The 27129-nt window shown below is 50.8% G+C and overlaps 2 protein-coding genes and 1 long non-coding RNA gene across 4 annotated transcripts in view; 2 read left to right on the top strand and 1 right to left on the bottom strand.

Moving 5' to 3' along the window:
* Positions 1 to 905, bottom strand: part of TMEM74B (transmembrane protein 74B) — a 6393-nt gene extending 5488 nt beyond the window's left edge. Inside the window, exon 1 of one of the 2 annotated variants that reach the window (XM_040447461.1) lies at positions 776 to 905. The gene's annotated coding sequence lies outside the window, so the exon portion shown is untranslated. Of the gene's footprint in view, positions 1 to 64; positions 287 to 775 lie in introns of those variants that run through there. The other variant, XM_040447460.1, reaches the window with a different exon arrangement.
* Positions 1 to 4418, top strand: part of LOC121012372 (uncharacterized) — a 10804-nt gene extending 6386 nt beyond the window's left edge. Inside the window, exons 4-7 of the long non-coding RNA XR_005782072.1 lie at positions 1180 to 1366; positions 2445 to 2562; positions 3504 to 3715; positions 4223 to 4418. This is a non-coding gene — a long non-coding RNA (uncharacterized LOC121012372). The remainder of the gene's footprint in view (positions 1 to 1179; positions 1367 to 2444; positions 2563 to 3503; positions 3716 to 4222) is intronic.
* Positions 4419 to 13144: 8726 nt separating this feature from the next.
* Positions 13145 to 19028, top strand: CUNH20orf202 (chromosome unknown C20orf202 homolog). The gene is made up of 3 exons (XM_040446808.1): positions 13145 to 13173; positions 13561 to 13723; positions 17373 to 19028. The coding sequence occupies exons 1-3, from the start codon at positions 13145 to 13147 to the stop codon at positions 17604 to 17606; spliced, it is 426 nt and encodes a 141-aa protein (XP_040302742.1). The 3' UTR covers positions 17607 to 19028.
* The last annotated feature ends 8101 nt before the right edge of the window (positions 19029 to 27129 follow it).

Below are 27129 nucleotides of genomic sequence, written 5' to 3' on the forward strand. Positions count from 1 at the left end.
CTCCCCGGCTCCCGCCCCCTCCCCGGCCCGGCCCGGCCCGGAGCCGCTGCCGAGGCGCACGTACCTGCTCGCGCCGCGCGGGGCTCTACGGCGGCGGCCGCTGGAGGCTCCGGGGAGGGAGGGGCAGGGGCGGGGGCCGGGGAGCTCGGAGAGCCGCCGATCCAGCTCCGCCCGCGGCCGGCGCGGGCGCCCGGAGAGTTAGCGCGGGGAGGGACCGGGAGGCGGGTAGCAGGCTGGGTGTCGGGCCGACGGGGGATCAGGCTCCAGCCCCCTCCCTGTCCCCGGAGGGCTTATGTGTTCCGCCGGCGCCCGGGCTCGGGGAATCGAAGCTTGGAGCCCGCGGGGACGGGTGCAGGGGCGGGGCGCGGGGGTGGGTGCTGGGGGAGACCCCCCCCCCCCCCCCCGGCCCTCCCCCCCCCCCCGCCCCCGCCCACGCCCACGCCGGGGAGCCCCTACCGCGCAGAGCCCCTTCGCTCCCTTCGCCCCCGCCCCCCACCCACACGCACAGCCCCCAGGTGGGACCCGGGTCCTCTCCTGGGTCCTCAGGTCGGGACAGTCTTCCCAGGCGCGTGCGGCTCCGTGGCTCAAGGGCGCCACCTGAAGGCTGAAAGGAAGCTTCCGACGAACCTCCCCCCTCCCCTTTCCCTGTTCTTTCTCTGTGGGACAGCGGGGTGCACAGTCCAAGGTAGGTGTTCTCTTGGGGAATTACCAAGGGCCACACACACCGTCACCCTCCAAGGCCCAGCTGTAGTGCCTCCTCCCCTGGGAAGCCTACCTCGGGACCCTCCAGCTGGACTGGCGCTTTGCCTGATCTCTGAGGAGTTACTCCCTCCTGGATGGCTCAGTCGGTTAAGCGTCCGACTTCGGCTCAGGTCATGATCTCGCGGTTTGTGAGTTCGAGCCCCGCGTCGGGCTCTGTGCTGACAGCTCGGAGCCCGGAGGCTGCTTCGGATTCTGTGTCTCCCTGTCTCTCTGCCTTTCCCCCACTTGTGCTCTGTCTCTCTCAAAAATAATATTAAAAAAAAAAAGAGTTATTTCCTCTCCGTGCCAGCCTCTCTCATCAGACTGGCCGCCCCTGGAAGTCGGGGCCCCTGTCTGATTCCCCGATTCCCCCAGAGCTCAGCACAGTGTGCGTGGATGAAACACGGGTGAGGCTCTCAGTGTTTCTTTCCTTTACAGGGCCCAGATTAAAGGGGAATCGGGTTCAAGTGGGATCGAGTGAGGTACCCAGAGCACAAAAGTGAAAGTGACACTCTCGGTTCCTGGAGGTTGGGAACAAGACCCGAGTTCCGGCTGAAGATCATGGATCCCCAGGAAGACTGAGGCCAGCTCACTTGCCTGTCCTCAGCTAGGACCTCTCACCTCTGTGAGCCTCAGCGTTTACCTGTGGGTGGGATCCTAAAAATGCAGGATAAAAATGCAGGCTGTAGGAGCTTCCAGAAGATCAGCTGGGGGCCACCACCTAGAAGGACCGGCAGATAGGTTACCCTGTCCTGGCGCCACAGCCACCTCGTGGGAGAGCCTGACCTGTCCTGCTCCAAAGGCCCGTGCGGTCCATAGCCAGCCAGGACTGCAGAGGCCGCCCTGGAAGCTGGGTGCCTGGGCCTTGGAGGCTGGTGTGGTGGAGACCTGGGTGGGACCTCAGGAATGAAGAGGGTTCAGTGTCTCCCCGACCTCACAGGCCTGGCCTCTCATTCGGGACTTTGAGGGGAAGCCAGCTGTGGTGTCGGACCTCCCCATAAAGACCTCCCTATAAAACACCCGTGGTCCCCTCCCGTGGTCATGCACAGTCCTGCCTCAGAGCCTTTGCCTTTACCATTCCTTCTTCCCCGGGACACTCTGCTGCCTGACATCCCCAGAGCTCACTCCCCGACGTCTTTCAAGTCTTTGGTCAGATGTCACCTTCTCAGAGACACCTGCCCAGACCATCCTTTAAAAACTAGCAGTGCCGGGGCGCCTGGGTGGCTCAGTCGCTTGAGCATCCGACTCTTGATTTCAGCCTAGGTCACGATCCCAGGGTCTGGGTCATGGGATCGAGCCCCGCATTGGGCTCCATGCTGAGTGTGGAGGCTGCTTGGGATTCCCCCTCCCACCCCACCTCTCCCCCTCTCCCCACTCTCTCTAAAAGACATAAATAGGGGCGCCTGGGTGGCTCAGTTGGTTAAGCATCCGACTTCGGCTCAGGTCATGATCTCACGGACTGTGAGTTCGAGCCCCGCGTTGGGCTCTGTGCTGACGGCTCGGAGCCCGGAGCCTGCTTCGGATTCTGTGTCTCCCTCTCTCTCTGCCCCTCCCCCGTTCATGCTCTCTCTCTCTCTGTCTCAAAAATAAGCAAACATTAAAAAAAAATTTTTTTAATAAAAATAAAATAAATAAATAAACATTTAAAAAACTAGCAGTGTCCCAGCTCCCTTTACTCCTTAACTCTGAATTTTTCTCCATAGCATTTATCTACTCCGGACCATCAGCAAGCCAGGTCACTGCAGCGCCCACTCGCTCGCTCGCTCACTCGCGGGCCAAAGCTTGTTCTCACCCTCCAAGCAGTGAGAGCCACTGATCCGTGTGAGTAAAGGGTTAACAAAACCTTTTCCTCTTTTGCAGGAGAATTTGACCTTTGGTTAACTATCTAGCTCTGTTTCCTTGGAAACAGATAAACATATGTCCACTATGTTACTAGGCAACATCGCTATGATAAAAATGACCCCTGAGGAAGAGGCTGGAACGATCCATATGGTAATTGATTAGAATTGGAGCTATCAGGAGGAATTCCTGTTTAGCTTAACTTAGATGCAGAAGATTCCATGTAGAAATGCTTATAAATATGTGTATGCACCCAGGTAGGTAAACAGGTGCCTGGACAGTGATAGCGCACAGCAGTGAGCACATGTGGTCCCCAGATTTGGTCTCCAATACCGTTCACCAACATAAGGAACCAGGGAGAGACAGCTGATTCTGGGACTGGAACAGGACATACGCAAGATGAGCATGGGGTGCGTTAGAGTGCCAGGAAGTAAGGAAGTCCTTCAATACAAAAAGCACGCAATACATAAACACACACACACACACACACACACACACACACACACACACACGTCGATGGGGTGTGTCAAAGGATACAGGGAGCAGCTGAAAGAGCTTTCAAAAGCTGGACAATTTTGAACAAATAAAATAAGGCAGTACTCGATTATAAACCTGAAGTATGACCGACGAAAACAAAAAGGGGGAGGGGAGAAGAGATCCATCTCCCACACAGAATTCCAAATGTATAGATACTTCATCCCCAAGGAGGGGGAACATAACTCCCCAGTGAAGTGTAAGCTGAGCATAGTGACTTTTCAGGGAGCACGGTGGGAAGAGGGGGTAACTTTACAGGGGAGAAGCATGACCAACTGACTACCTCAGCCGCATGATCAAGGTCAACATCAGCCCGTTGTGTTGATAGCATGTACCCTTGATACGATGTCATGGGAATGGCACTTTACCTCAGTGTTCTTCCTCCCCAGACCCACAACCCCAGTCTACTTATGAGATAAACATCAGACAAATCCCAGTTGAGGCACATTCTGCAGAATGCCTGACCACTTCTCAGGACTGTCAAGGTCATCCAAAACAAGGAAAGCCTGAGGAACTGTCACAGCCAAGAGGAGCCTAAAGAGACATGTCGTGTGGTATCCTGGCCAGAAAAAGGACACTGGTGAACACTAAGGAACTCTGAGTAAGTATGGACATTAGCTACTAATAATGTATTGGTTCATTCATTGTAACCAGTGTCCTGTACTAATGTGAGACGTTAATAATAGGGAAACTGGGCGCCAGATATATGGGAACTCTCTATACTACCTTCCCAGTTTTTCTATAAATCTACAATTGTTCTAAAAAAATAATTTAAGGGGCTCCTGGGTGGCTCAGTCAGTCGAGCATCTGACTTTGGCTCACCCTCTGTGAGTTCGAGCCCCGTGTCGGGCTGTGTGCTGACAGCTCGGAGCCTGGAGCCTGCTTCGGATTCTGTGTCCCCCTCTCTCTCTGCCCCTCCCCCGCTCATGCTCTGTCTCTCTCTGTCTGAAAAATAAACTAAACGTTAAAAAAATTGTTTAAACAATAATTTAAATTAAAACAGGAAGAGAGATTGGTAAACTACATCTGGACTGAAAGGAATGATAACTACTTGGTGGCAAATTGTACTTTGGGCTTCCTGAGGACGGTGACTCGTATCATCCGGCAGGTGCAAAGGTGTTGGCTCCCATGAGGCCCCCACTGACAGAAGTGCCTGGTGCTAGCATTCTTCGAGTGCCTCGCTAGCAAGCTAAGGTTCCTGTCCTGTATCCTTCAGAGTAGGTCAACGTCAGGTGTGGCTTGTGGTCATCTGTGGAATCTGAGTGTGTAGTCAGACCTGAGGAGACCCCTTCTGCACACTGCCGTGAGTGGTAAGCAGGAGAGTGCTGTGATCAGATCTGCATTTTAAAAACGTTCTCTCTTCAGCTACTCCCAGGTGGGACAAGAGAGAAACAGAGACCCTTTGGGAGATTATTGTGGTCGTGTTGGCATGCCACAATCTCCGATCAATTTCCTGTTTGTGCATCTATCTGGTGATATCTGAGTCTGAGAGAGAGTGTGCGCTCTTCTAGAACATTAGAGCATCACTTAATCCAGAATTTTCCAAAAGAGCAATGATGCATAACATGATTTTAGGTGTTCTATAGATAAATGTGTTTTAGTTATATATTGCTGCATAACAAACCATCCCAAAACTTAACAGCTTAAAAGAAAACCACTATTTATTTGCTCAGTTTTGGGCTGGGCTCAGCAGGGACAGCTCAATTCTGCGTCAGCTGGAGTGGTCCAGACAGCTGGGAGGTAGCCGGAAACACTCAGACATCACCACGTACGTGGGGCTTGGTTCTCACTGTCAGCTGTCAGCTGGATTGTTCTGTTCTCTTCCACGTGGTCGCCAGATAATTAGCTTGGGCTTCCTCACACAATGGCGGTCTCAAGGTGGTCAGAGATTTGATAATGGCCCTCGACTCTCCCCCGGGTACGAAAGAAGAAGCTGTTGGAGCTTCTTAAAGCTGAGGGTTGAAACAGGCACACTGTCACTTCTGCTGTATTCTGTTGCTTTAGTGCAGGTGACAGTCTAGTCCAGAGTCGAGGGGAGGGGTGTACATAAGGGTATGAATACCAACAGGCACAGATCACCGGGATGGTAACAGTCTCGCACCTCTAGAGTGTATCTATATCTATACACATATATCTGTGTGTGTGTGCGCGCGCGTGCGTGTGTGTGTGTGTGTATGGCGAGGTATTTATTTTAATGTGTTTTAGAAAATATATAACTAGTTCATGAAACCAGCGATATTGTGGATAATGTAGCTTAGAGTGAAACAGAAGAAAATATGAGTCTCTATAAAAGTCGGGGCAACGTAGTCTCCTGGTTTCCTCTAATATTTACTCTCCCTTTCTCCCACTGGGATAGAACCCTTGATTACTACCTGGCACAGTGCCCTTTGAATAAGGATTCCATTTCCCAGCCTCCCTTGCAGTTAGATGTGACCAAATGGACACTAAGCCATTAGACTATCAGAGGAGGTAGTGTGTGGGCAAAATGTATTGTGGGGGGTGGGCAGGGGTTGAGAGAGAGAGAGAGAGCGTGCCCATGTGCAAGTGGGGGAGGGGCCGAGGGAGAGAGGCAGAGAGAGAGAGAGGGAGAGAGAGAGAGAGGGAGAGAGAGAGAGAGGGAGAGAAAGGGAGAGAATATTAAGCAGGCTCCACACCCAGAGCAGAGCCTGATGCCAGCCTTGATCTCACAACCTGAGCCAAAATCAAAAGTCAGACCCTTAACTGACTGAGCCACACAGGCACTCCATGTATTAAGTGTTCTCAAAGGAAGTGGATATGCCCTCCTTCTCTTCTTTTGTTGTTCCTGCTGCCGGGATGCAGACCTGATAGCTGGAGCTTGTGCAGCCACCTTGCACCATGAGGTGGAAGCACATTAGGATGGAGAAGCAACAAAATTGAAGGAATCTGGATCCCAGATGATCATGGAATAGTTTCCCAAACTTTTATTTGTGAGAGAAATAAACCCCTATCTTATGTAAACACTATTAGTTGGGATTTTCTGTCAGAGGAACCATTCCTCTCTAATATGGTCAGTTTAAAGACATACACAGTATAAGTAAATCAATGTAGAGGTAGTAGGCAAAAATTCAGAAGAAAGTACATGAGTGGGGGCGCCTGGGTGGCTCAGTCGGTTGGGCGTCCGACTTCGGCTCAGGTCATGATCTCGCGGTTCGTGGGTTCAAGCCCTGCATTGGGCTCTGTGCTGACCACTGGGAGCCTGGAGCCTGCTTTGGATTCTGTGTCTCCCTGTCTCTCTGCTCCCCTCCCCCCGCCACCCCCCCCCCCCCCGCTAACACTCTGTCTCTCAAAAATGAACAAACATTAAAAAAAATTAAAAAAAAAAAAGAAAGAAAATACATGAGTGGCCAAAGAGAAAAAAGGTTGTCCTATGGCCACACTGAGGGTTAGCAGAAGTACAACCAGAACCACTGACTTCCAGATTGATTTGGGGACCTCAGATAGACCTCAAGTTCCAGCCACATCCTACTGTGCCCTACCGCACTCACTTTCGTCCGTCTCTGGGCATCTTGCTGAGTTCTGGTGTTTGGGTTGGCTCACTCGTTTTATATTTACCCTCTGGTACCATCCTGGCTCACCTGGTTTTCCTGGAGCTCTGATGCTTTTAGGGAGTGGCTCTGATATCACGGTAATGGGACACGGTTCAGGGACCGGAGGAAATGAGGTGGTGGCCGTGTATGCATCAGGCCCTGGAGAGAGAGCGCGCGCGCGCGCACACACACACACACACACACCCCTACCTCTTCAGCCACCTCGGCCCTCTTTTCCTTCCTCTCCACCTGGTCAGTCTGGAGCTCCCGGCCTTGGGGAGTGAAAAACCTAGGTGCTGTGATTTCTCCCTGCTCTGGAGAGAAAAAAAGAAGAGGAATGGAGAGTCCTATCCCCAGGCTCTGCAAAAGCGAGCCCCTCCACCTGGCAGCTCCGTGAGGACAGGGACCTCGTCTTCTCTCATCCACGGGTCCTTCTCCCCAGGGCAGCACAGGCTCCGGGCGCTGGAGGCACTGGGTTAACGGCATTTAAAGCACCCCTCGGGAGAAGGTGGGCCCAGGAAGAAAGGAGGGGGGGCCTTGATGGAGTACCTCCTGCGTGCCACCAGTCCCCATGCTGGGTCATCTTCCCTGGTCCCAGGACAGCTTAGAGCTGGAGCTTATTCACCAGGAGAGGGAACCGGGGCTCGGAAGAACCAGGCAACTTGCATCCGAGTCGCCCCCAAGGCCCGCTGGGGTCAAGGGGGCCTTCTTCCCCCTGTCTCATTCTGCTTCACTCGAGTCCCCACCACCTCGTTGGGGGCAGGGGCCACACTCCCCTGACCTAGGAGGTAGGGATGTAGGACTGTGATGCCTGGACATGGGACAGGTGTGTGTAAGGCACACGTATACGGGGCACTTGTGTACCAGGGGCTAGTATACCATGCATAGGACACTCAAGGGCAGCACAGGTGTGCTCAGAAAGAGATGCACGGGACCCAGGTGTACAGGGCACCCGAGGATAGGACGTATTGTGGCCTCAGTTCCCTGAGAAGCAGACCTGAGACAGGACTTTGAGGGCAAGGGGCTTATTCGGGAGGTGGTCCCAGGGGGCGCAGCAGATGGAATGGGAAAGCGAGAGAGAAGGGAAGGCTTCTAACACGCTGCAGGTGCATCGACGAGCCTGTGAGCGCTGTGGGCAGCTGAGGCTCTCAGTCCAGCTGGATTCCCGAGCGCCGAGGGAAGGGAGGTCTCTACCCACTGACCGTGGCTTGTCGTTGCGGAGGGCTGTTCCCGTGCTCCGGTCCGTACAGGTCCTCCGCACAGGTCAAGCACGTTTCCGAAGCAAGAGGGTCAGGCGTGCTTTGCGGTAGGAGGCCTGGACACATACGGAGAAGGTGGGTGTTGAGAGGATATGGACACGGCTCGGGGAGCATTCGCTACAGGACGCGGGGTGCCGGGCCCGGGCTCCGGGACCTACGAATGCAGAGATACAGGGCGCAGGCAGCAGACAAGTGATGGATTACCGGTCTTGTTTGTCTGGGCCCAAGTGGGGGCCTGCTGGAAGGGGACACGCGGCCACAGAAGGAGAGGGGGTGTCGGGCCCCCCAAGCCAGCTGTACTCCATTCTTGTGCTCCCTGTGGTTGGCATGCTCGCACGTGCTTGCGAACATCACAGAGGAGCAGATCAGGTCATGGCCAAGAAAACGTGTGTGAGAAACTAAAACACATAGGTGGGAGGAGATTGTGGAAAGGACGTGACGGAGGGGAAATCAAGGGCCCGGCTTCTGCTGCTGTATTTATAGGACACTGGCTTAACTCCTGTAATAAAGAGACCCGAAACAATCATGACCTGATTTCTCTCTCATGTTAAAGTGCACTTGGCAGTGGGGCGCCTGGGTGGCGCAGTCGGTTAAGCGTCCGACTTCAGCTCAGGTCACGATCTCGCGGTCCGTGAGTTCGAGCCCCGCGTCAGGCTCTGGGCTGATGGCTCGGAGCCTGGAGCCTGTTTCCGATTCTGTGTCTCCCTCTCTCTCTGCCCCTCCCGCGTTCATGCTCTGTCTCTCTCTGTCCCCCCAAAAATAAATAAACGTTGAAAAAAAAAATAAAAAAAAAATAAAGTGCACTTGGCAGTCAAGGCTGGCTGGTGGCTTCACCAATCACAAGAGACCCAGCTTCCTTCTATCTTGTCGCTCTGCCATCTCCTACCTTGTGGTCCAAGATGGCTGCTCCACCTCCAGCCCTTCCGACTACTCACTTCGTCCAATCCGCAGAAGGAGGACAAGGGGAGGGGGCAGGAAGCTTCCTCCGCCTTCTTCTTTTTTTTTTTTTTAAATTTTTTTCAATGTTTATTTATTTTTGGGACAGAGAGAGACAGAGCATGAACGGGGGAGGGGCAGAGAGAGAGGGAGACACAGAATCGGAAACATCTCCGCCTTCTTCTTAAGGGCACAGCCCAGAGATTGTACCCATCGGTTCCATTCCTGTCCGATCCGCCAGGATTGAGTCACGTGGCCGCATTTACACTTGCAAGGGAGTCTGGGAATGTAGTGTTTTGCCATGTGTGAACGGAAGAAGGGATATTGAGGGACACCCTGCTTTGCCATAGTTGCTGACTTGCATGGGCAATTCACATTTCCAGTGGAGCAGTTCTTCATCTGCAAACTCATTCATTCATTCAATGTCTATCTATATCTATATCTATATCTATATCTATATCTATATCTATATCATCTATATATCATCTATATCTATATCTATCTATGTCTATATCCTCTGTATCTATGTACCTAATTTATATCTATATCTACATCTATATCTATGCCATTCTTGTAGTATAAAGAACAATTTTCGGACCATCTGATTGCTAATGGACCTTATAAGCCCCAGAGGTCACGTGCGTGGTCTTTCTTGCTCACCACTATATACCCACGGCACCCAGTGGAGGGTTTGGCACATGGAAGCCATGTTATTAGCTGCCCATGGATGATGAATGGATGGCCATTCTGGCTTTTTTATTTGGTGAGGACCTTTCCCCACCCCACCCCACCCCCCTCCGGGATTTAAGCTTCTCCCTTTCCGGGCCTCCCGGCTCCACCAGACTTATCCCTGTGTGCCAAGCCTTGCTGCGTCTGTGAAGTAAAATGTGCTATGAGCCAGCATCTTGAGAGTGGGATTAAAAATCAATGAAAATGCATCAAAACGAGTTAACCACGAGAAATGGCTTTCCAGGGTGATGAGGCATCAGTGCTAAAGGCCAAGGACGGAGCGTGAGATTCTAAGTGCCAAGAGCTCCTAGCAACACCACTACTGTGTCGGGCGGAGAAGCCACCGGGCTTGCCCAGGGGGACAGAACGTGGCCTGGCTTGAGCCCCTGCACGACCCCCCCCCCACTACTTTGTAACATCAAGCAAGATCCTCCCATGCAGGTCAGGGAGGACAGGTTCTCGTTCCAGCCCTGTTGTTCACCTGCTTGGTTGATCCTAGAAAAATCCATGCCACTTGGAGCCTCAGTTTCCTCATCGGTAAAAGAGGTTGATGATAGGATCTATCTATGACCAACTATGAAGTGCAGAGAACAATGGTACCGACCTTATAGGCCGAAGTTCACAGCACCCTTAGCATCTCAGTAATTTTTAAAAATTTTTTTAATGTTTGTTTATTCTTGAGAGAGAGAGAGAGAGAGAGAACATGAGCAGGGGAGGGGCAGACAGAGGGAGACACAGAATCCGAAGCAGGCTCCAGGCCCCGAGCTGGCGTCCCAGAGCCCGATGCGGGGTTCGAACTCACGAACCGCGAGATCGTGACCAGAGCCGAAGTCAGACGCTTAACCGACTGAGCCACCCAGGCGCCCCAATGCTCAGTATTTTCTTCACAGTGTGCCAGCCTCAAAGAAATACCTAAGGGCTGTTTGTTAAACATTTAGGTTCAAACACCTTAATAGTAGCTTGTCCAGTAGCCACTAGAGGTTTTTGTATCTCCCTCAAAATTTAAAAATATTTCGCAGTGCCTCCGTGAGTATTCTGCAGTCCCTTGGGGTGCCTTGGCACATGGTTTGGGAACTGCGGCCATAAGATTTTGAGGATGAAACGGAGTTCTGTATGTCAAGGGCTTAGCGTGATGCCTGGTCTAGAGCAGAAGGTCAATAAATGTTGGTGGTCCTAGATTATCCTTCAACCGTCATTCCGAAATCACCGTCTCTCTGGTTCTTTCCGTGTCTCCTGCCACTGCCACAGCAATTCTTTCTGCCTCCAGTTCCTGCCACTTCCTGGTTTCTGCTTGCCACCTTCCCTCTGGGCCCCCCCACCAAGGTCCAGGGCCCCCCGCCTGAACTAACTTCCTTCCTGGTCTAGAATTGGCGCTCCCTCTTCTCCACTCCTCCCTAACTCCACATGCTTGCCAGGATCTCTTTGTAGGTGGAGTGCACATCCCTGCCTCTTAACCTTGAGCTTGGCCAGGTGATTCCCTTTGTCCAGTGGCACGTGGCAAAGAAAACGGTGGCAGTCTCGAGTCTAGGCTTTACGAGGCTTTGTATGGTTCCACCTGCCCTCTTACCCTTTGCCATTGCCAAGAGGAAAACATGGCCCAGTAACCCAGTGATTCCACAAAGCGGGCTCGGGGCTGCAGGTCCGCAGACCATCCCAGTCGACCCACAAACTCAAGAGCGAAAATAAATGACTGCTGTTTGAAGGGATGGAGTTTTGGAGAGCTTTGTTACACAATTCAGTTTTGGATTCTCCATCTTTGCAAATTCACCTTCTCAGAGAGAAGATCTGATTGGGTCATTTGGTCACCACCCTGGACTCAGCTCCTTTCACACCGTGACCCACAAACCACCCCGTCCTGTCCCATCTGCAGATGGCTGCCTCCGGCTGGGGGCACTACAGGGTCATGTGACACACAGCCTGGAAGAAATTGTTTCTGGCCAACGTGGCAGACAAGAGTTTCTTGGACCCTCTCTGGTGCTAAAGAGTGACCACGGAACCAGGAGAAATTGCACCCAAAGTCTGTTCTGCGTGTGGCAGAATGCATCTCAGGCTGTAAACCCCAGGGCACAAGAAATGTGACATTTCTTACAACTCAATTTAGTAACTACTTTGAATCTCATTATACCTAAGATGGAAAGGATGAGGTCCAAGTTCACACACAAAGTTTGGTAGAGCTGGGGTTACAACCCAGGTGTCCTGGCTTCCTGAATGGCCACCCTTTCTTGTCTGGTCCATCTCATGCTTGGAAGGAGCCCCAGGTCCCACCTCCAAGCCAGTGGAGCTCCTCCCCTTCCCTCAGCATCCAGGCTGCCCTGGGCACTCCACTGAATGCCAGCTTGGCAGTATTCTGTGCAGAAGTTTCCTCCCACGGAGTCCCAGGCTGCCTCCCTAGGTCCTGTACTCACTACCCTCGCTCTGTCTTCTGGGACTACTCCAAAGGTACACTCTTTTTTTCTTTCATTTATACACGTTTGCTTTCATTTTTGCTTCTATAAATTCTATTTAGTTCTTTTTTGAATCTGCCTTTTTTAAAAAAATGTTTATTTATTGTTAATGTTTATTCATTTGGCTCATGACCTGAGCCAAAATCAAGAGTCGGACACTTAACCAACTGAGCCACCCAGGTGCCCCGAGTCTGCCTTTTTAACGGTGCTTTTCCCTTATGTTTTTATTCTTTCTTGTACGAATTTAATTCCTTGCAAAATACTTTGTCGTTGTCTTCCTTTGAAGTTGCTCGGAAAAGAGGGGCCTAACCCTGCTGTCGATGGCGTCTGCTGACTCTCACTTATGGTTGACGGTTTCCTTGTGCGTCTCGTAATTCTGAATTCTGAAGTCCTCTGGAGGGAAGCTTTGTGGACAGATTGTGCAGCCTGGCTTGAGGACAAGTCCCCCTGAAATGAGTTTCGCTGGTCCCCTCTGCTCTTTATCTGGGACTGCCATGTTAATTCTTAGTTTGGGGTACCTCATTCATGTGGACAGAATAAGTTATTTTAAACTCTATGTAGGCATAGATCCTGTGTATTTTCATCATAATATCAATGTGATCACTGTTTTCTCTATCCACTATGATGTCCTCCAGGACATTTGATTCGGGGACATATCCCCAAAGCCGAGAGCAGAACTTGGCACGTAGTAATGTCAATACGTGTTTGTTGAAAGAAACAACTAAAGTATACCCACTTCACAGTATGTTGTGAAGAATAAATGGTGTATCTGTTGGCCTGTGTTTGCCCAATTAAAAAGGAGGTTTTATCATCTCACATAATAGGCAGATGCTGTTGGTGATTCTGTGGCTCAGTGGTTTCTAATGTCTCCACGATTTTTTTGGTCTCTGTCTTAGGTATCAAGACGATTCCCGTAGCTCCAGGCATCACATCCACGTTCCAGGCTGAAGGAAGGAGAAGACAGTAGGAGTAAAGGGGGAGCTTCATTGACATTTTTCCTTTTATCGGGAAGATAAGTTTTCTTAGAAGTCTAACCGCAAATTTCCGCTTTGATCTCCTTTTCTAGAAATGGGGGCAAGGACACCCCAGGAGCAAGGGGACCTGGAAAGTGAAGATGTCCCTTTATCGAGACTCTGTGGAGAGGTGAGGACGGAGGGAGGGGATTAGGGACATGGATGCACTATCCGCCCCAAATGGGATCAGATATAAATAAAGCACTCAGAGCAAACCCAGCCTTCAGAAAGAGCCACCTAGTCTCATAATTATTAATTAATCATTAATCGTATAGTAATAATTGTCATTATTTAAAGCTTTACAGTCACTCTGATCCTCTTGGCGTCAGACCTTGGATTCCGGAACCACTGGGCACTGAGGTGCCCATACCCCAGTGGTCTCCTTCCTTCCCTCCTTATACCGTTCAGAGCACTGAAGCCCTTTAAAAAAAAAAAAAAAAAAAAAAAAAACCAGCCACATTTTCCAACGTAAGCCACTTCCTGCTCTCGTTAACTCCATCCTCAGTGACTGAGGCAGACCCTGCTCCCTGCTTGAAGCAGGTAGGAGACTGTACAAATCAAAGGCCCCTCGGGCCCATCACCGGGTCAGTATCAAGGTCTCCTCCAAGGACACTGGGATGGAGACAGAAGAGCCAACCCCAAGTCTTGGGCAGACCCTGGAGTGGCTGAGAAAGGAGCTGGTAAGACCTCGCGTTTCTTTTTACCTGACGACTCCACCCATATCTTCCGAGGTTCCCTGGGCCCCCCTACTAGGGCCCCTTGTCGGGGGGCAGAGCCTGGAACCAGGGGATAGGCCCCGCAGGTTCCCCTCTGATACCAGCCATGAAGCACACAATCGCCGTCTCAGGTGCTGGGATAAGTAGGTCGTGGCCTACATAGGAGGAGGATCTGGGTGCAGTGCTGGCCAGACTGGCCTTAGAATTACACCGAGTCCTGGGAGCGCGCCCAGCTCTGCGGCTGTGTGGCCTCCAGCAAGTGACTTGACCCCTGTAAACCTCAATTTCCTTACCATAAAAATGGGATGGCAATGGAACTGACATTGCTGGGGTTACTGTCATAGTTTGGTAAGGAGGCAAGTGTAATTCCCTTAGTGTCTGCTTGGCTATCACAAGCCTCGCCCCGGGGGTGGGGGGTAGGGGGAGGTCGGGCACACCCACTGTCTCAGCCCGGGCCCTCTAGAGAGAAGAAACCTGCACAAGGATTGGGATACGAATGATATATTTGGAGGCGCAGCCTAGAGAGGTGAGAACGAGGGAAAGCAGGGGTGGTGGCAAAGGGCGATGCCATGTGAGGCGATGCACCGTGTCACCAAGCAGGCCACCACTTCGGAAGGAACCTCAAGAGGCCCAGTGCTCTCTCCGCAGCCGCAGCCGGTTTTCCTGGCTGCAATGTTCTCTGCAGGATGCAGGGGTTAAAGGGGAATCTGCACCCTGGGGGAGGGGGACAGAGGAGAAACTGTACTTGCCCAGCTCACTCCTGTCTCCTGTTTCCTGTGGGTAAAAGGCCCACCCCCTGGGCATTACCCCTCCTGAATTCATGGATTACGTTACTTGGTTCCTTGCTGGCTGCTCCGGAAGCCAGGCCGTATGCCTCTCTTCGTGCTGTCTTCTCCAAGTCCAAAAACGGATGCCCCAGAGCTCATGAGGACACTGGTCAAGAGAGAGAAAGAAGTGGTTCAGGGAATCTCAGAAGGCACCCAAGGTTTGGATCCCAATAGCCCAGCTTTTTAGTCAGGGGAGGGACAGGTGGGATTGTCCAAAAATGACCTTCTCGGTTGCCAGGTAACAGGCCAGCTGGGACCCAACCCTGTCCTCACCCCAGTGGGAGGGGCTGACCCAGTAGGGCTTCTCATGGTGGGGGCGGGGGGACTCCATCAGTGGGAGCTGCAGCTTCTCACAGTCCCCAGGGATCCAGAGGCTGGGCCGGGGCCTTCCCTACGCTCCCCTGAACCCTGGGCACCCACGCTGAGTCGGCTTGGTGCCTGAACCCAAAGTCCGATTTCCACCTGCTAAGGTACCTCTCTCTCACCACATAAAGAGGAAAAACAAGGCAGGGCTGGCGGAAGCCTCCCAGGCCCAAGCACCTCACTCCACATGATGCCAAGAGATGGGAGCCTTGAGTCTCCACCTGCCGATCCCGGTCTTGTAAATTGCCCCGTCAAGCCGATTTTGTCTTCTATCACAGGGAGTCGCATAACTCCATAACAACACCCCTGGAGCCCAGCCAAGAGGCTTCACTTGACCAGCAGGGAGGGATCAGCCCTGGACAGTGACTTGGCGCATCAGAGGGAGCAGAGTGGTAACACTCGCTACCATAGACGAAAAGTCCAGGGCTCTCCTGCCTCCCCTGGCCCTTACGTGATGGGGATCACGGAAGCCCCAAACACCTGGTGGGACCTGAAAGAGGGGAGAGAGAGAACTGTGCCAAAGCAAACCAGTCGGATGACTAAGGGGCATTCATTTCAGAGGCAGGAAAGAGCTTTCAGTGCAGAGCTCCAGCCCCCAGGACCTCTCACCCGGTGAGTGGGACCGCCGCCTCCTGTTGAAGCCAGTTTGCTCAGGGTTTCCGGCCAAGTCCAAAGGCACTGAGTCTCCCACCTCCCCTAACACTGCTGCCACGCCGCGTGCCTGACTGCGTTCTCAGGAGCCCGTGCTTGAAGCTGGTGCCAAAGATTGGATGACAACGTGTATCAGGAAAACCCTACAATTTAAAAAAACAAAAACAAAAACAAAAACACACAGACTTCAGGTTTTCCCCAACATCAAGGAGGAGGTGGCCCTGGGGAGCCCCCGTGTTCTCAGAAGGTGGTTTTCTCTCTACTCTGTTGGGACCACTGCTGCTCGCCTGTGGTGGCTTTCCATTCACATTGGTGACGTAATTTGTCATGACAAGAAAATACTCCCCTAATGGAGAAGTAATGTTAATAATTACCTCTTGGAGGGACAGACAGACGGACAGACAGACAGTAGGGACGCCATTCCCCGGGTGCCTTTTGGGGGAGCAGACTGAAGTGCAGCATGGGGTGGGAGGACGTGGGGGAAACTTTACACCACATGCCCCTTTGTGGCTTTGCAATTTTGTATCGTGTGTAAGAATTACGCAGTCAGAAAAGTGAAGTTTTAACATCTTATCATGTGAGTTACGCTGAGCAGTGTTGACAGAATGCGAAGCCCAAACTGAGAAATGCCAAGTGTTTACTTAACGCTTTAAACACACACACACACACACACACACACACACACACACACACACAAACGATCGTAGGGGCACCTGGGTGGATCGGTTGGTTGGGCGACCGACTTCAGCTCAGGTCAGGATCTCAGGGTTCGTGAGTTCGAACCCCCGCCTCGGGCTCCACGCTGGGAGTGCGGAGCCCGCTTGGGATCCTCTGTCTCTCTGCCTCTCTCCCACTCATGCTCTCTCTCTCTCTCTCTCTCAAACTAAATAAAACTTTAAAAACCCAAACAACAGTATGCTCATTACAATAGAAATTTGCTGGATTCTCTTACCGCTTATGCAGGCCATCAAATGCCATATGGTGTGTCATGTACCTTCTGGAAAACTCCACTCTATGTTCATAAGAAGATGAAGGGGAAAGGGCAAATCATGTGTTAGGATTGTAGTGAAAGTAGTTTTGACCTCCCTGACCCCTGAAAGGGTTTTTGGGGACCCAAGCTTTCCCTGGACCTTATGTTGAGAATTGCTGTTTCAAAGGGCTCCTCCCGCCTGCTTGCAAGGTATACTCTACTTTGTTTTAACACGAAGTCGCTTTCACTTTAATGCCTATAAAGTGCTTTGTTTGTTGTAGTGAGGATTAAGGCATAGAGTGGGGCTGTGAATAAGAATAAAATTTGGGGCGCCTGGGTGGCTCAGTCAGTTGAGCATCCGACTTCAGCTCAGGTCATGATCTCACAGCTGGTGAGTTCGAGCCCCGTGTCAGGCTCTGTGCTGACAGCTCAGAGCCTGGAGCCTGCTTCCGATTCTGTGCCTCCCTCTCTCTCTCTCTGCTCCTCCCCCACTCATGCTCTCTCTCTCAAAAATAAATAAACATTAAAAAAAAAATTTTTTTTTTAACCATGATGATGATGAAGGTTCTCACAGAGCTTGGTAGTTAGTTGAGCACGTTTCATTTTAGAGCACAGGCAAACGCATTCAGTCCTCCTGAGAGCCTTGAAAGGGAAGCGAATGCCTTCCACTTTGCAGGTGAAGAAACTGAGGCTTTGGTGGACAGGGCTCCTGTGAGGTTGTGGGTTTGTGTCCAGGGAGCCAGCGACAGGAACAGGCTTTCTGGGGACTGCCCAGCCCCCTCACCCTCATTCTCTCTCCTAGGCTGAGATGCAGGTTCAGGACCAGAGACTGCTGCTCACACTGAGGCATCTTCACAGGGTCCTGGAGGAACTGCATGCTAAGAGTACTCACTGGGACGATGCCACGTCCAGCAGAGGGACGTCCCCCATCAGAGCTCGAGCGGGCTCTGAAAGCCGGGGCTGCCCCTCCATCTCCTCCAAGGCGTTGGCCCAGCTCCTCCAAGGGGCAGACAGCCGGCGAAGCTCCCTCCCTTGACTAACTGGCCAGGCCTGAGGCCGGGCTTGAACTCTCCCCCTGCTTGTCCAAGCTTTTGACTGTGATGTTGCTGGAAGAGAGCACTGGAATGGGAGTCGGGGAGCCAGGGCTCTGGGTTCCTCTCTGCCCTCATCCGCTATGCGTCCTTGAACCCATCGCTCAACTTCTCCGTGTCATTGGTTCCTTTTCAGTGGCTCATCAGGGTTTTTGGTGAGGCACAAATAAGATATCGGGTGTGAACACCAGTGGATTCGTGGCCTCTGGCAAGCAGTAATCCTACCCTTGGGCATTTCTCATAAGGCGATTGTCAAGACAAAGGAAGATCTCCACGCAGAGGATGTTTGCTGTTGCCCTGGCGAAAATTAGTGCCCTCTCCCCCACCCCACAGTGACTCCATAGTTGTTTTCTGTTTTCCCAGAGGGCCTTCAGATTCCTCCCTCTGAAAGCAACAGGCCCAGTCACCACTCCAGCCACAGGGATGGGCCTATGGCCAGGCCTGGCCACTAATAATTCATAACCACCCTAATAACATGATTGGCCCAACGGGAGGGCATGTGACTCAACAGAGCCAATCACAGTCCTTCTCTGGGATCGCTATCTGGATGTTCTTTCCACTGCGGTTGCAAGGCGGGGGAGTGCTGCAAATGGCCATGTGCTCTCCCTACCAGGTGAAGAAAACTTGACCTCAGTAGGAAAAAAAAAAAGGGGGGGGGGTAGAGGAAGGGCCACAGGACAGATGGACAGAGAGGAAGGGCGCTGGCTCTTTTTAGTCCCTGATTGTGTGAGTTACTCTTCCATTCTTTCCAGTGACACAACCAGGAAATTCCACCACCACATCCTCCACCACGCACACCCGATTTGTTTCTGCTTAAGCTGACTTGAGTAGGGCTGCCCTCACGTGCAACCCAAACGATCCTGAAGAATACAACCCAGATGTTCAAAGAAGCAAAGAGAAACGCTAAAGAAAAGGGCATTTTGCGCACTCGGCGTTGGCAGCAACAGTCCTGGAACCTCAGACAACGAGGTTTGGGCTGTGACAGAACGCTCTGTCGTATGCGGTGCTGGAGTCATAACTTTGACAAGTTCTATCTGCCTATAAGAAAGACTTTAAAAATGAGACGGGCGAAAATGTAAAAGGCCTTGTGTTACGATGGTCCAATGATTGGTAAGACTTTTTATTTTTGAGAATCGACTTGCATGTTGTTAGAATATTGTTTTTCTGGCTTTGGAAAAGTAAAGCCATTGTATACAGAGGCAAAGGGGGATGTGTTGTATGTACAATGCTTACAGTCAGACTAACCTGGGATTTTAATACAATACAGTGTTTGATAATATAAAAAAAAAAATACTTCTCTATCCCACAGCTGAGAGGATAAACAAAATGTGGTATGTACTTAAAATCGAATATCCATCAGCCTTGAAAAGGAAGGAGATTCTGGCACGTCCTACAACATGGGTGAACCTTGAAGACATGATGCTAAGTGAAATGAGCCAGTCACAGAAGGACACTGTATGATCCCATTTGTATGAGGCACCTTGCATAGTCAATCCATAGAGGCAGGGAGTAGAAGATTGGCTGCCAGGAGCTTAGGGAAGGGACAGCGGGGAGTTATTGTTTAAAGGGTCCACAGTTTCAGTTTTGCAAGATGAGAAAAGTTCTATGGTTGGATGGTGGTGGTGGCGGGGCCATAACACTGTGAATATACTTGATGTCACCGAGCAGCACCCTGAAAAATGGTTAAAATGGCAACTTTTATGTTATATTTTACCACAACTGAAAATAAATACTTAAAAAAAATTTTTTAAGTGTATTTATTTACTTTGAGAGAGATAGAGTGTGAGCAGGGTAGGGGCAGAGAGAGAGAAGGGAGAGAGAGAGAGAGAGAGAGAGAGAGAGAGAGAGAGAATCCCAAGCAGGCTCCATGCTCCATGTGGGGCTCAAACCCACGACCCGTAAGATCATGAGCTGAGCCGAAATCAAGAGTCAGATGCTTAAATCACCCAGGCGCCCCTAAAAAGAAATACTTAAAAAAAAAAAAACCCTGTTCTGTGATGCTGGGGGTGGGGCCCCCGAAAACCACATCTCTGCGTTACCAGCCGCTCCGGGTTGGACTTTGTTAGACTTTGCCGGCAAGCAGGGTGAGCCTGGAGAGACACTGCAGGGCTAGAGCACAGAGAAAAAGCTTACTTTTTCATCTCTGGTCTCTGTAGCTGCCTGTGGGCCCCAGCTCCAGGGAGCACTACCCAGCCAGAAGTGCTTATTTATCTCACTACACAGATTCCCTTCTCAAGGCTCTAGAGCCTGACCCTGGGGGGGGGGGGGCCTGTCCCCAGAGCCAGAGACACCAGCTCCAGATGGCCCGGAGCCTCCTTCCCTAAAGCTGAGTTCCTGCCTCATCTGAACCTTCTGAGCTCCCTTCTCAAATATCTGAAGTTTACTCCCCAGGGCTCCTCCTCTGTTTCTATATTTTAATAACTTCAGTCTCTTCTCTTTTTACCCTCAGCCCTGGGGGCGGCAAACGCTTCCTGCAAGCGCTACCTTCATTATATCTTAGAGTTCTTTTTATAACCCTTTAGTCACCCAGTTAACAACTTTATACCTAGTTAGCAATTCTCTGTATTAAAATCTCTCCCTTAAAATAACTGGGGTGGCTTCTGTCTCCTGCCTGGCTCTGGCTGTCACAGTTCCGGCTATTCCCATCAGTGCTGCTGGGATCACTGGTGTTCACGTCCCTCGGTCCACGGGAACGAGAGTTTCTCCAGGGCGTGTAATGGAGGGTTGAATTGGAGGTTCGGTATGAGACACGTGTTTTCCACCGTGGGGGCCACTCACACTCCTACAGCACTGTCTGAGAGTCCCTGTTGCTCCACATTGTCACCAACACTTGGTATTGTCAACCTTCTTCATCACTGTCAGTAGAATGGGTGCAAAATGGTATGGCATTGGGATCTTAACTTGCATGCTCCTGGTTCCATATGTGGGTGTTAACCCGGGTTCTCATTCCAGCTCCACCATTGGCTTGCTTTTTTCAGTTAGTTACTCAACCTCTCTGAGCCTCAGTTACCTCATCTGAAAGAAAGAAGGGACGATAATAGTATCTACCTCATAGGATGGTTGTCAGACTAAATGAGATAATGCACAGAAATCGCTGTACCCAGCGGTGTTCTCACTGCTAGTAAACGGCAGCTTGTCATTACTGTTGTGTGATTGTGTCCTGATTTGTGAAACTCTGACTATCACAGAGAGACAAGCCTGTTAGCAAGCATCATCGAGCAAGATACCTGCCTGGCTGTGTGTCTTTCTAAAGTAGAAAGACTCTGGTCTGCCATGCCCAGGGCCAACCACCAGCGCCCTCTGCCTCTCCTGGCTTCCCACAGCTGGGCCCCCAGACCAAAACCCCCTGGCAACCGCCCCTCCACCAGTCGAGGAAGACAGACCTGGAGCCCCTGAGCCTCCCCCTCTGCTGGGGTATTGGTTGCTCTCCAAGACCCCGCATCTGGAACCGACGTTCAGTTCCTGATCCCCGGTCAGAGCAAAGTCTGACTGAGTCCAGTGGCTGGGGCATCAGGGCTTGGACTGGAAGTGGCGTCTTCGGCGTGGGCTCCTAGAGGGCTGGGCTGGAAATCACGTATTCCAAAACAGACGGTAGGCACCAGAGGAGGCATGTGGATCCTGGTCTCAGAAAGGAAAATCCAGGGTTTTCTCGGCTAACGCAGCCAACACAGGAGTATACACCCAAGCCTCGCGTCCAAGGGGGAGGAGAGGAGGTAATGTGAAAAAGGATGATGAGGTTGGAAGCCAAAAAATGAGGAGCGGGGGGAAGAGCCTTTGAAGGTGTGACAGCCAGAGTGGCTTAGGGCAGGCGGCCCGGGACTTACACTGCGACAAATGAGAAATGGCAAGAGGCTCGCCTTTACGGTGACGCCAGAGCTTCCAGTCCTGGGCCAGGGGTGACACCTTGCAGAGCCCGGGTGTGGTGGCTGCATACTGTTGTGTACTAATCTGCCCCCTAATGTAAAACAACAGCAATCATTTTCTTATCGCAACAAGCCGTCATGGTCACAGTAGATCGCGTTTCCCATGTTCCTGGGGATCGCCTGGGCTCAGCTGGCGACTCTTGCTGTCGGTGCCTCAAGTGGTTGCTGTCGCATGGTGGCTGTGGCCCCATTCACCTCAAAGGCATGGGTCTGGCAGCAGATGCTGGCTGTTGCCTGGGACCTTCGCGGGGGCTATCAGCTGAGATACCTACGTGGTACCTCTCCCTACGGCCTCCCAGCATGGTAGCTGGTTTCAAGAACAAGCATCCAAACGGAGCCCAGAGGGAAGCCCTCTAGCCTTTCTGCTGTAGCTCTGGAAGTCACACGGTGTCACATGCACTGCATTCTGTGCGGTAGGACCCAGACGCTAAGACCAGCTCCTACTCAAGAGAAAGAGAATTACACTCCACCTCTTGGTGGGAGGGTGTCGACGAGTCCGGAGACATGTCTTAAAGCCACCACACCAGGAAGGCTGGGGGTCTTCTGGTTGGGCACACTGGCTGCCAGGCAGAGGCACTAACTCAGGTGGGGCTTATAGTAAAGACAGGTGGCATGATAGGAGAGGTCGGATGTCATCACCGCCCAAGGGCAGGAACGCTCGGAGGTGAAGGACAGGTCTGGATGTGCAAGAGTTCACTCTGTGGCTCCAGCACGGCGGTGTCACAGTGTGGTGCCGACGGGTGGGCTCAGCTCTGCGGCTGTGACAGGCAAACCTTGAGATCTCGGGGCCTCAACCCAACCGAGGTTCGCTTCTTGCTCACCCCACCCGTCTCATGTGTAGGGTGGTCAGGGGACCTAGCGACTGGAAGGTCACCCGATGCCACGGCAGGGAAGATACATTTGGAGAGCCGCACACTGGCTCTTTGATACTTTAGCCAAGACGTGATTGATGTATGTCCCTTCTGCCCACAGCCCATTGGCCAGAATTAGTCATGCGGTCTGCCCCCAGCAAAAGGCTGGGAAATGTGGGAAGCATAGGGGAGGGAGTACCACCCCATCAAACACCAGTTCATTCTCCTTCCACAGACCTGCTACTCGCCTTGCCAGAGTGGGTCCCGTCAGTCCCTCGTGGGAAGGTCCCCAGGCACCCATTAGAAATGCTGACACCTGGGTCCCACCCAGCCTGCTGAATCAGAGCTTCTGGGTGGGGGCCTCGGGATTGTTCTGACCTACCTCGTGGCTTCAGCTTCCCGTAACTATGCCTGGGCTTTACTTTCTGGTCTTTGCATCTTTTCGGTCTCCACTCCCAACGGCAAAAGGTTTCGCCCTCCGCTATCTCTCTACGGCAGAGTCTGCACAGAGGGAATCTGATGGGTCCGCTCAGATTTTGACCCCTGGACACGTTGGAGGTTGTTAGCGCCAGGGAGCTTTCTTTTCTCCTCCTCCTCCTCTGCCTCCTCCTACCACGTCTCTTTATTCATCATCCCCATCGATACATAGGGGTTATATAGTGATTAGGAGTGAGGGCTTTGAATCCCAGGCCTGCTACTGACTAACTCTGTGACTTTAGGCAAATAACTCTTCTTGCTTTGTTTGCTCCTCTATCAAGTGGGGATCGTAACAGAAATGATCTCGTAGGGCTATTGAGCGAATGAAATGAGTCAACATGATCGTGCGAAGTGGGGTGGGCACAATCGAGCCCTTCACCTGTGGGATCTCCCGGCACATAGGGTCAAACTTAGTGAACCTGTAGGCCACCCAGCTGGTGTCATGGAGAATTGCTTGGAGTGGGGGGGTGGGGGGGGGGAGGGAAACCACACATTTGGTAACCGGAAGTTCCAGAAGTGTTCTATACCTAAATAAAGGAGAAACACACAGGAGGTGTGGAGACCTGGGTGCTTCCCTACCCAGGAGGAAAAGACTTTTTCTAGTCAAGTCCAAAGAGCAATGGCCAAGGAAGCAAAAGCAGGACAGTTGAGAACAAATTAAACGGGCTGTTCAAAGTTTGACTTTTGACAAACGTTTTGCGTTCCTTCCCGAGGGCCGGCAGCCTGGGGTAACCACTCTATACATGGGCGCCACCTGGTGTCCATGACGAGTAATTCCTCCGGAACCTGCCCGCTCTGGGTTATAGGACAGGCTCCTTCATCGTCCGTTTTCCTGTTGTGGGACATCTTATTGGGAGGGCCTCAGAGGATGAGGCCCTCTGGTCCTTGAAGTCTGGGTTTGAATTTCAGTTCTGCCACTGATTGAGTGACCTGGGGCAAGTCCCTTCTCCTCCTCTGATCCTCCCTTTAACCTTAACTCTGAAATGACAAATTACACCTCTCTGAGCTATGGAGAGGATCTTGAGAAAGTGCTTTCTAAGCTGGGAATAATTGGAGGCAATGGAAAGAGGCATTATCTGCAGTCGAATAGGCCTGGATTCGTTTTTAAAAATATGAATTGGGCACCTGCTCTAAGCCAGGCAGTATTCTGGATGTGGGAATGTAGCAATGACTCAAACAGACAAAATGTATATTTTCATGGACTTAACATTCTAGCATTCCAGTTTCTGAGTCATTCATCCATCTACAAATATTTTTCTGGTATTACTATGTGCCAAGCACTTTCTTAAGCAGTGCGCACAGAGGGAATCCAATGTGGCTAGAATATAGGAAGCAAGGGGAACAGGGTTGATCAGGGATAGGGCCAGGTTTTGTGGGGCCTGAAGCTTTTATAAAAGATCTCGGATACTTTTTTCTTAAAGAAACAGAATACAAGTCATAAATACAGAACTAGGTTAGAGAGGGAATTTTTAAAAGAATGACAGAACAAATAACAAATTACAGAGTTTATAAAGCTGACCAATAGCATCATACATTCTAGAGACATTGAATAATATTTTTATTAATTAGCTGCATGATATAGTTCTATAATAATTTTTCTCTACATTTTTTGCTGTGTATTCTTTGATCACCCAGTCATAAAGCAGCGATTTTTTTTTTTTTTTGTCTTTCTGTAAAGACAAGGAAGATAATTCGGTCTTTACAGGATTCATTAACTTTTGGGGGGACAATTTCAACAATTTTCTTTAAGTTGTAGAGCTTAATGCCAGGTAAAAATTTCAGATTATTGTCATATTTGTCATACATAAATTTCTCTTATGTATGAGCTGGGAGTCTTCTTAGGTACAGTCGTGGCTAATTTTTTTAAATGTTCATTTGTGTATTTTTGAGAGAGAGAGAGATCGAGCATGCCCTTGACTGCATGCACGAGCAGGGTAGGGGCAGAGAGAGAGAGAGGAAGACAAAGATTCCCAAGCTGGTTCCACATTGTCAGTGCAGAGCCCGATGTGCAATCTCACAAACTGAGATCATGACCTGAGCGGAAATCAAGAGTCAGAGCCATGCAGGGGCCCCAGTTAGTGCCTAATTTTAAATACTCTGAGCTGAAAGCACCCTAACCAGTTTGTCAATATCACCCTCCCCACGCCCCGCCACAAAAAGAAACCTTTATCCTTGTCAGTATTTCATGTCAAATAAGTGAGACGTTTTAATGTTTTTCCAGTGAATTTTGTAATTCACTCCTTTCAATTAACTAGATTATTAAACAATCCAAGTCTATTCAGTACTTTGATTTAAAATGTACCTAATTCTGGGGCGCCTGGGTGGCTCAGTTGGTTGAGCAACCGACTTTGGCTCAGGTCGTGATCTCACGGTCTGTGAGTTCGAGCCCCGCGTCGGGCTCTGTGCTGACAGCTCGGAGCCTGGAGCCTGCTTCGGATTCTGTGTCTCCCTCTCTCTCTGCCCCTCCCTCCCTCACACGCTGTCTCTTACTCTCTCTCAAAAATAAATAAACATAAAAAAAAAATTAAAAATAAAATAAAATAAAATGTACCTAATTCTTTTTTTAATGTATTTATTTAAATTCAAGTGAGGTAACATTTGGTGTATGGTTGTACCTATTCCTCTCAACGAATTACTACTTTTATTATGATCTGCAGGCCATTTCATCGATAAGCTCCAGACATCGCTAGGGCAGAAATGCTAAGGACGACAGGACCCAATACAGCGAGGTCATGAAACATCCAATTTCCCACAAGGATGTGCTAGCTATTTATAATACTGCTACGTGTTTGACACACGACCTATAAACCCAGGACTCTGCTATTTCTAGTTTCTGCCATTCTTACTAGAAGGGAAGGGAAACCACTCCGTGCATGTTTAATCGCATAGGCTTCACTGCCCAATATATTTCTGACAGTATAAAGAACTTCTGTTTTAACGACACTCAGCTGAGAACCAGAACCTTTGCTTATAGTTTAGTATGTCTGATGATTGGGAGAGTTTTTTGTAGCCTAGCTTCTGGCTCTGTTATGTTTCAAATCTCGCGTCCCACCCACTATGTACATATTCTTGATGCTGGGCCCTCAGATGTCGGAAGGCTTGCACCTCATGTCACAGTGTAGGATGAGTCCACAGTGGCCAGGAGGAGTTTTCCTGACCTTGCTGTAGATGAAGGCAACTGCGAACCACATAAACAGATCCCTCTTGTCTTTTTTGGGCTGCTGTAACAAACTAACCACAGGCCGGGTGGCTTAAAAAGCAAACATTTGTTTCTTACAGTTCTGGAGGCTGGGAAGTCCAAGATTAAGGTGCTAATACATTCTGCGTCTGGCAAGACCCTGCTTCCTGGTTCACAGACACCTCTTCTCGCTGTGTCCTCACGTGGCCGCAGGGGTGAGGGAGCTCTGCAGGATCTCTTTTGTAAGGGCACTAATCTCATTCATGAGAGTTCCATCGTCATGGCCTAATCACCTCCCAGAGCCCCACCTCTTCATACCGTCACATTGGGGGTGAGGATTTCAACATATGAATTTGGGATGGGGGAGACACAAACATTCAGTCCAAAATATCTCTAAACCAAAATTGAATGCATGCCTGACACAACTCTGCCTTAGCTGTGTGAAAATTAATAACGGGAAACCTCGCTAAAATGGAGTTGAGAGGTTTGGGCAAGGGGAGCTCTCACGCCCTACTACTTGTAGTCAATTGCAGACCCCGCAGGAAGAGCCATGGACTTGACCTTGGACGTGGATACTACTCTACTATTCCAGCTGGATGAAGAGACCCTTTCCTTATCCCCCAGCAACAGCTCAGCCCATAAAAAGCCACCATACTTCAAACTCCCAGTTTACTCCAATGGACTTTTAGTTCATAACCGCCTTCCCCTTTCTTACCCCCTTTCTCCTTAAAAAAGTGTGCCGTGGGGCGCCCGAGTGGCTCAGTCGGATAAGCGTCTGACTCTTGATTTTGGCTCAGGTCATGATCTCGGTGTTGTCAGGGCTCCGCACTGAACATGGAACCTGCAAGGGAGTCTCTCTCTCTCTCTCTCTCTGCCCCTCTCCCCTGCTGTCTCTCTCTCTCAAAAAACAAAACCAACCAACCAACCAACCAACAAAAAACCGCATGCCTCTCACTTGTTCCCCAGGCATGCCTACAGTTCTGCTACAACTTATTTGTCCCAGGTTGCGATTCTCTTTTATTCCCAAATAAACCAGTCT

The sequence above is a fragment of the Herpailurus yagouaroundi genome, unplaced genomic scaffold, assembly GCF_014898765.1.
Source record: "Herpailurus yagouaroundi ecotype Mexico unplaced genomic scaffold, PumYag 196, whole genome shotgun sequence".
Classification (NCBI taxonomy): domain Eukaryota; kingdom Metazoa; phylum Chordata; class Mammalia; order Carnivora; family Felidae; genus Herpailurus; species Herpailurus yagouaroundi.

Bases quoted from the DNA above. Each gene is read 5' to 3' on its own strand.
- CUNH20orf202 (XM_040446808.1), top strand. From the start codon at position 13,145: ATGTCCCTTTATCGAGACTCTGTGGAGAG. The intron at 13,174-13,560 runs GTGAGGACGGAG...TGACTGAGGCAG, and splicing joins TATCGAGACTCTGTGGAGAG to ACCCTGCTCCCTGCTTGAAG. The intron at 13,724-17,372 runs GTAAGACCTCGC...TCTCTCTCCTAG, and splicing joins AGTGGCTGAGAAAGGAGCTG to GCTGAGATGCAGGTTCAGGA.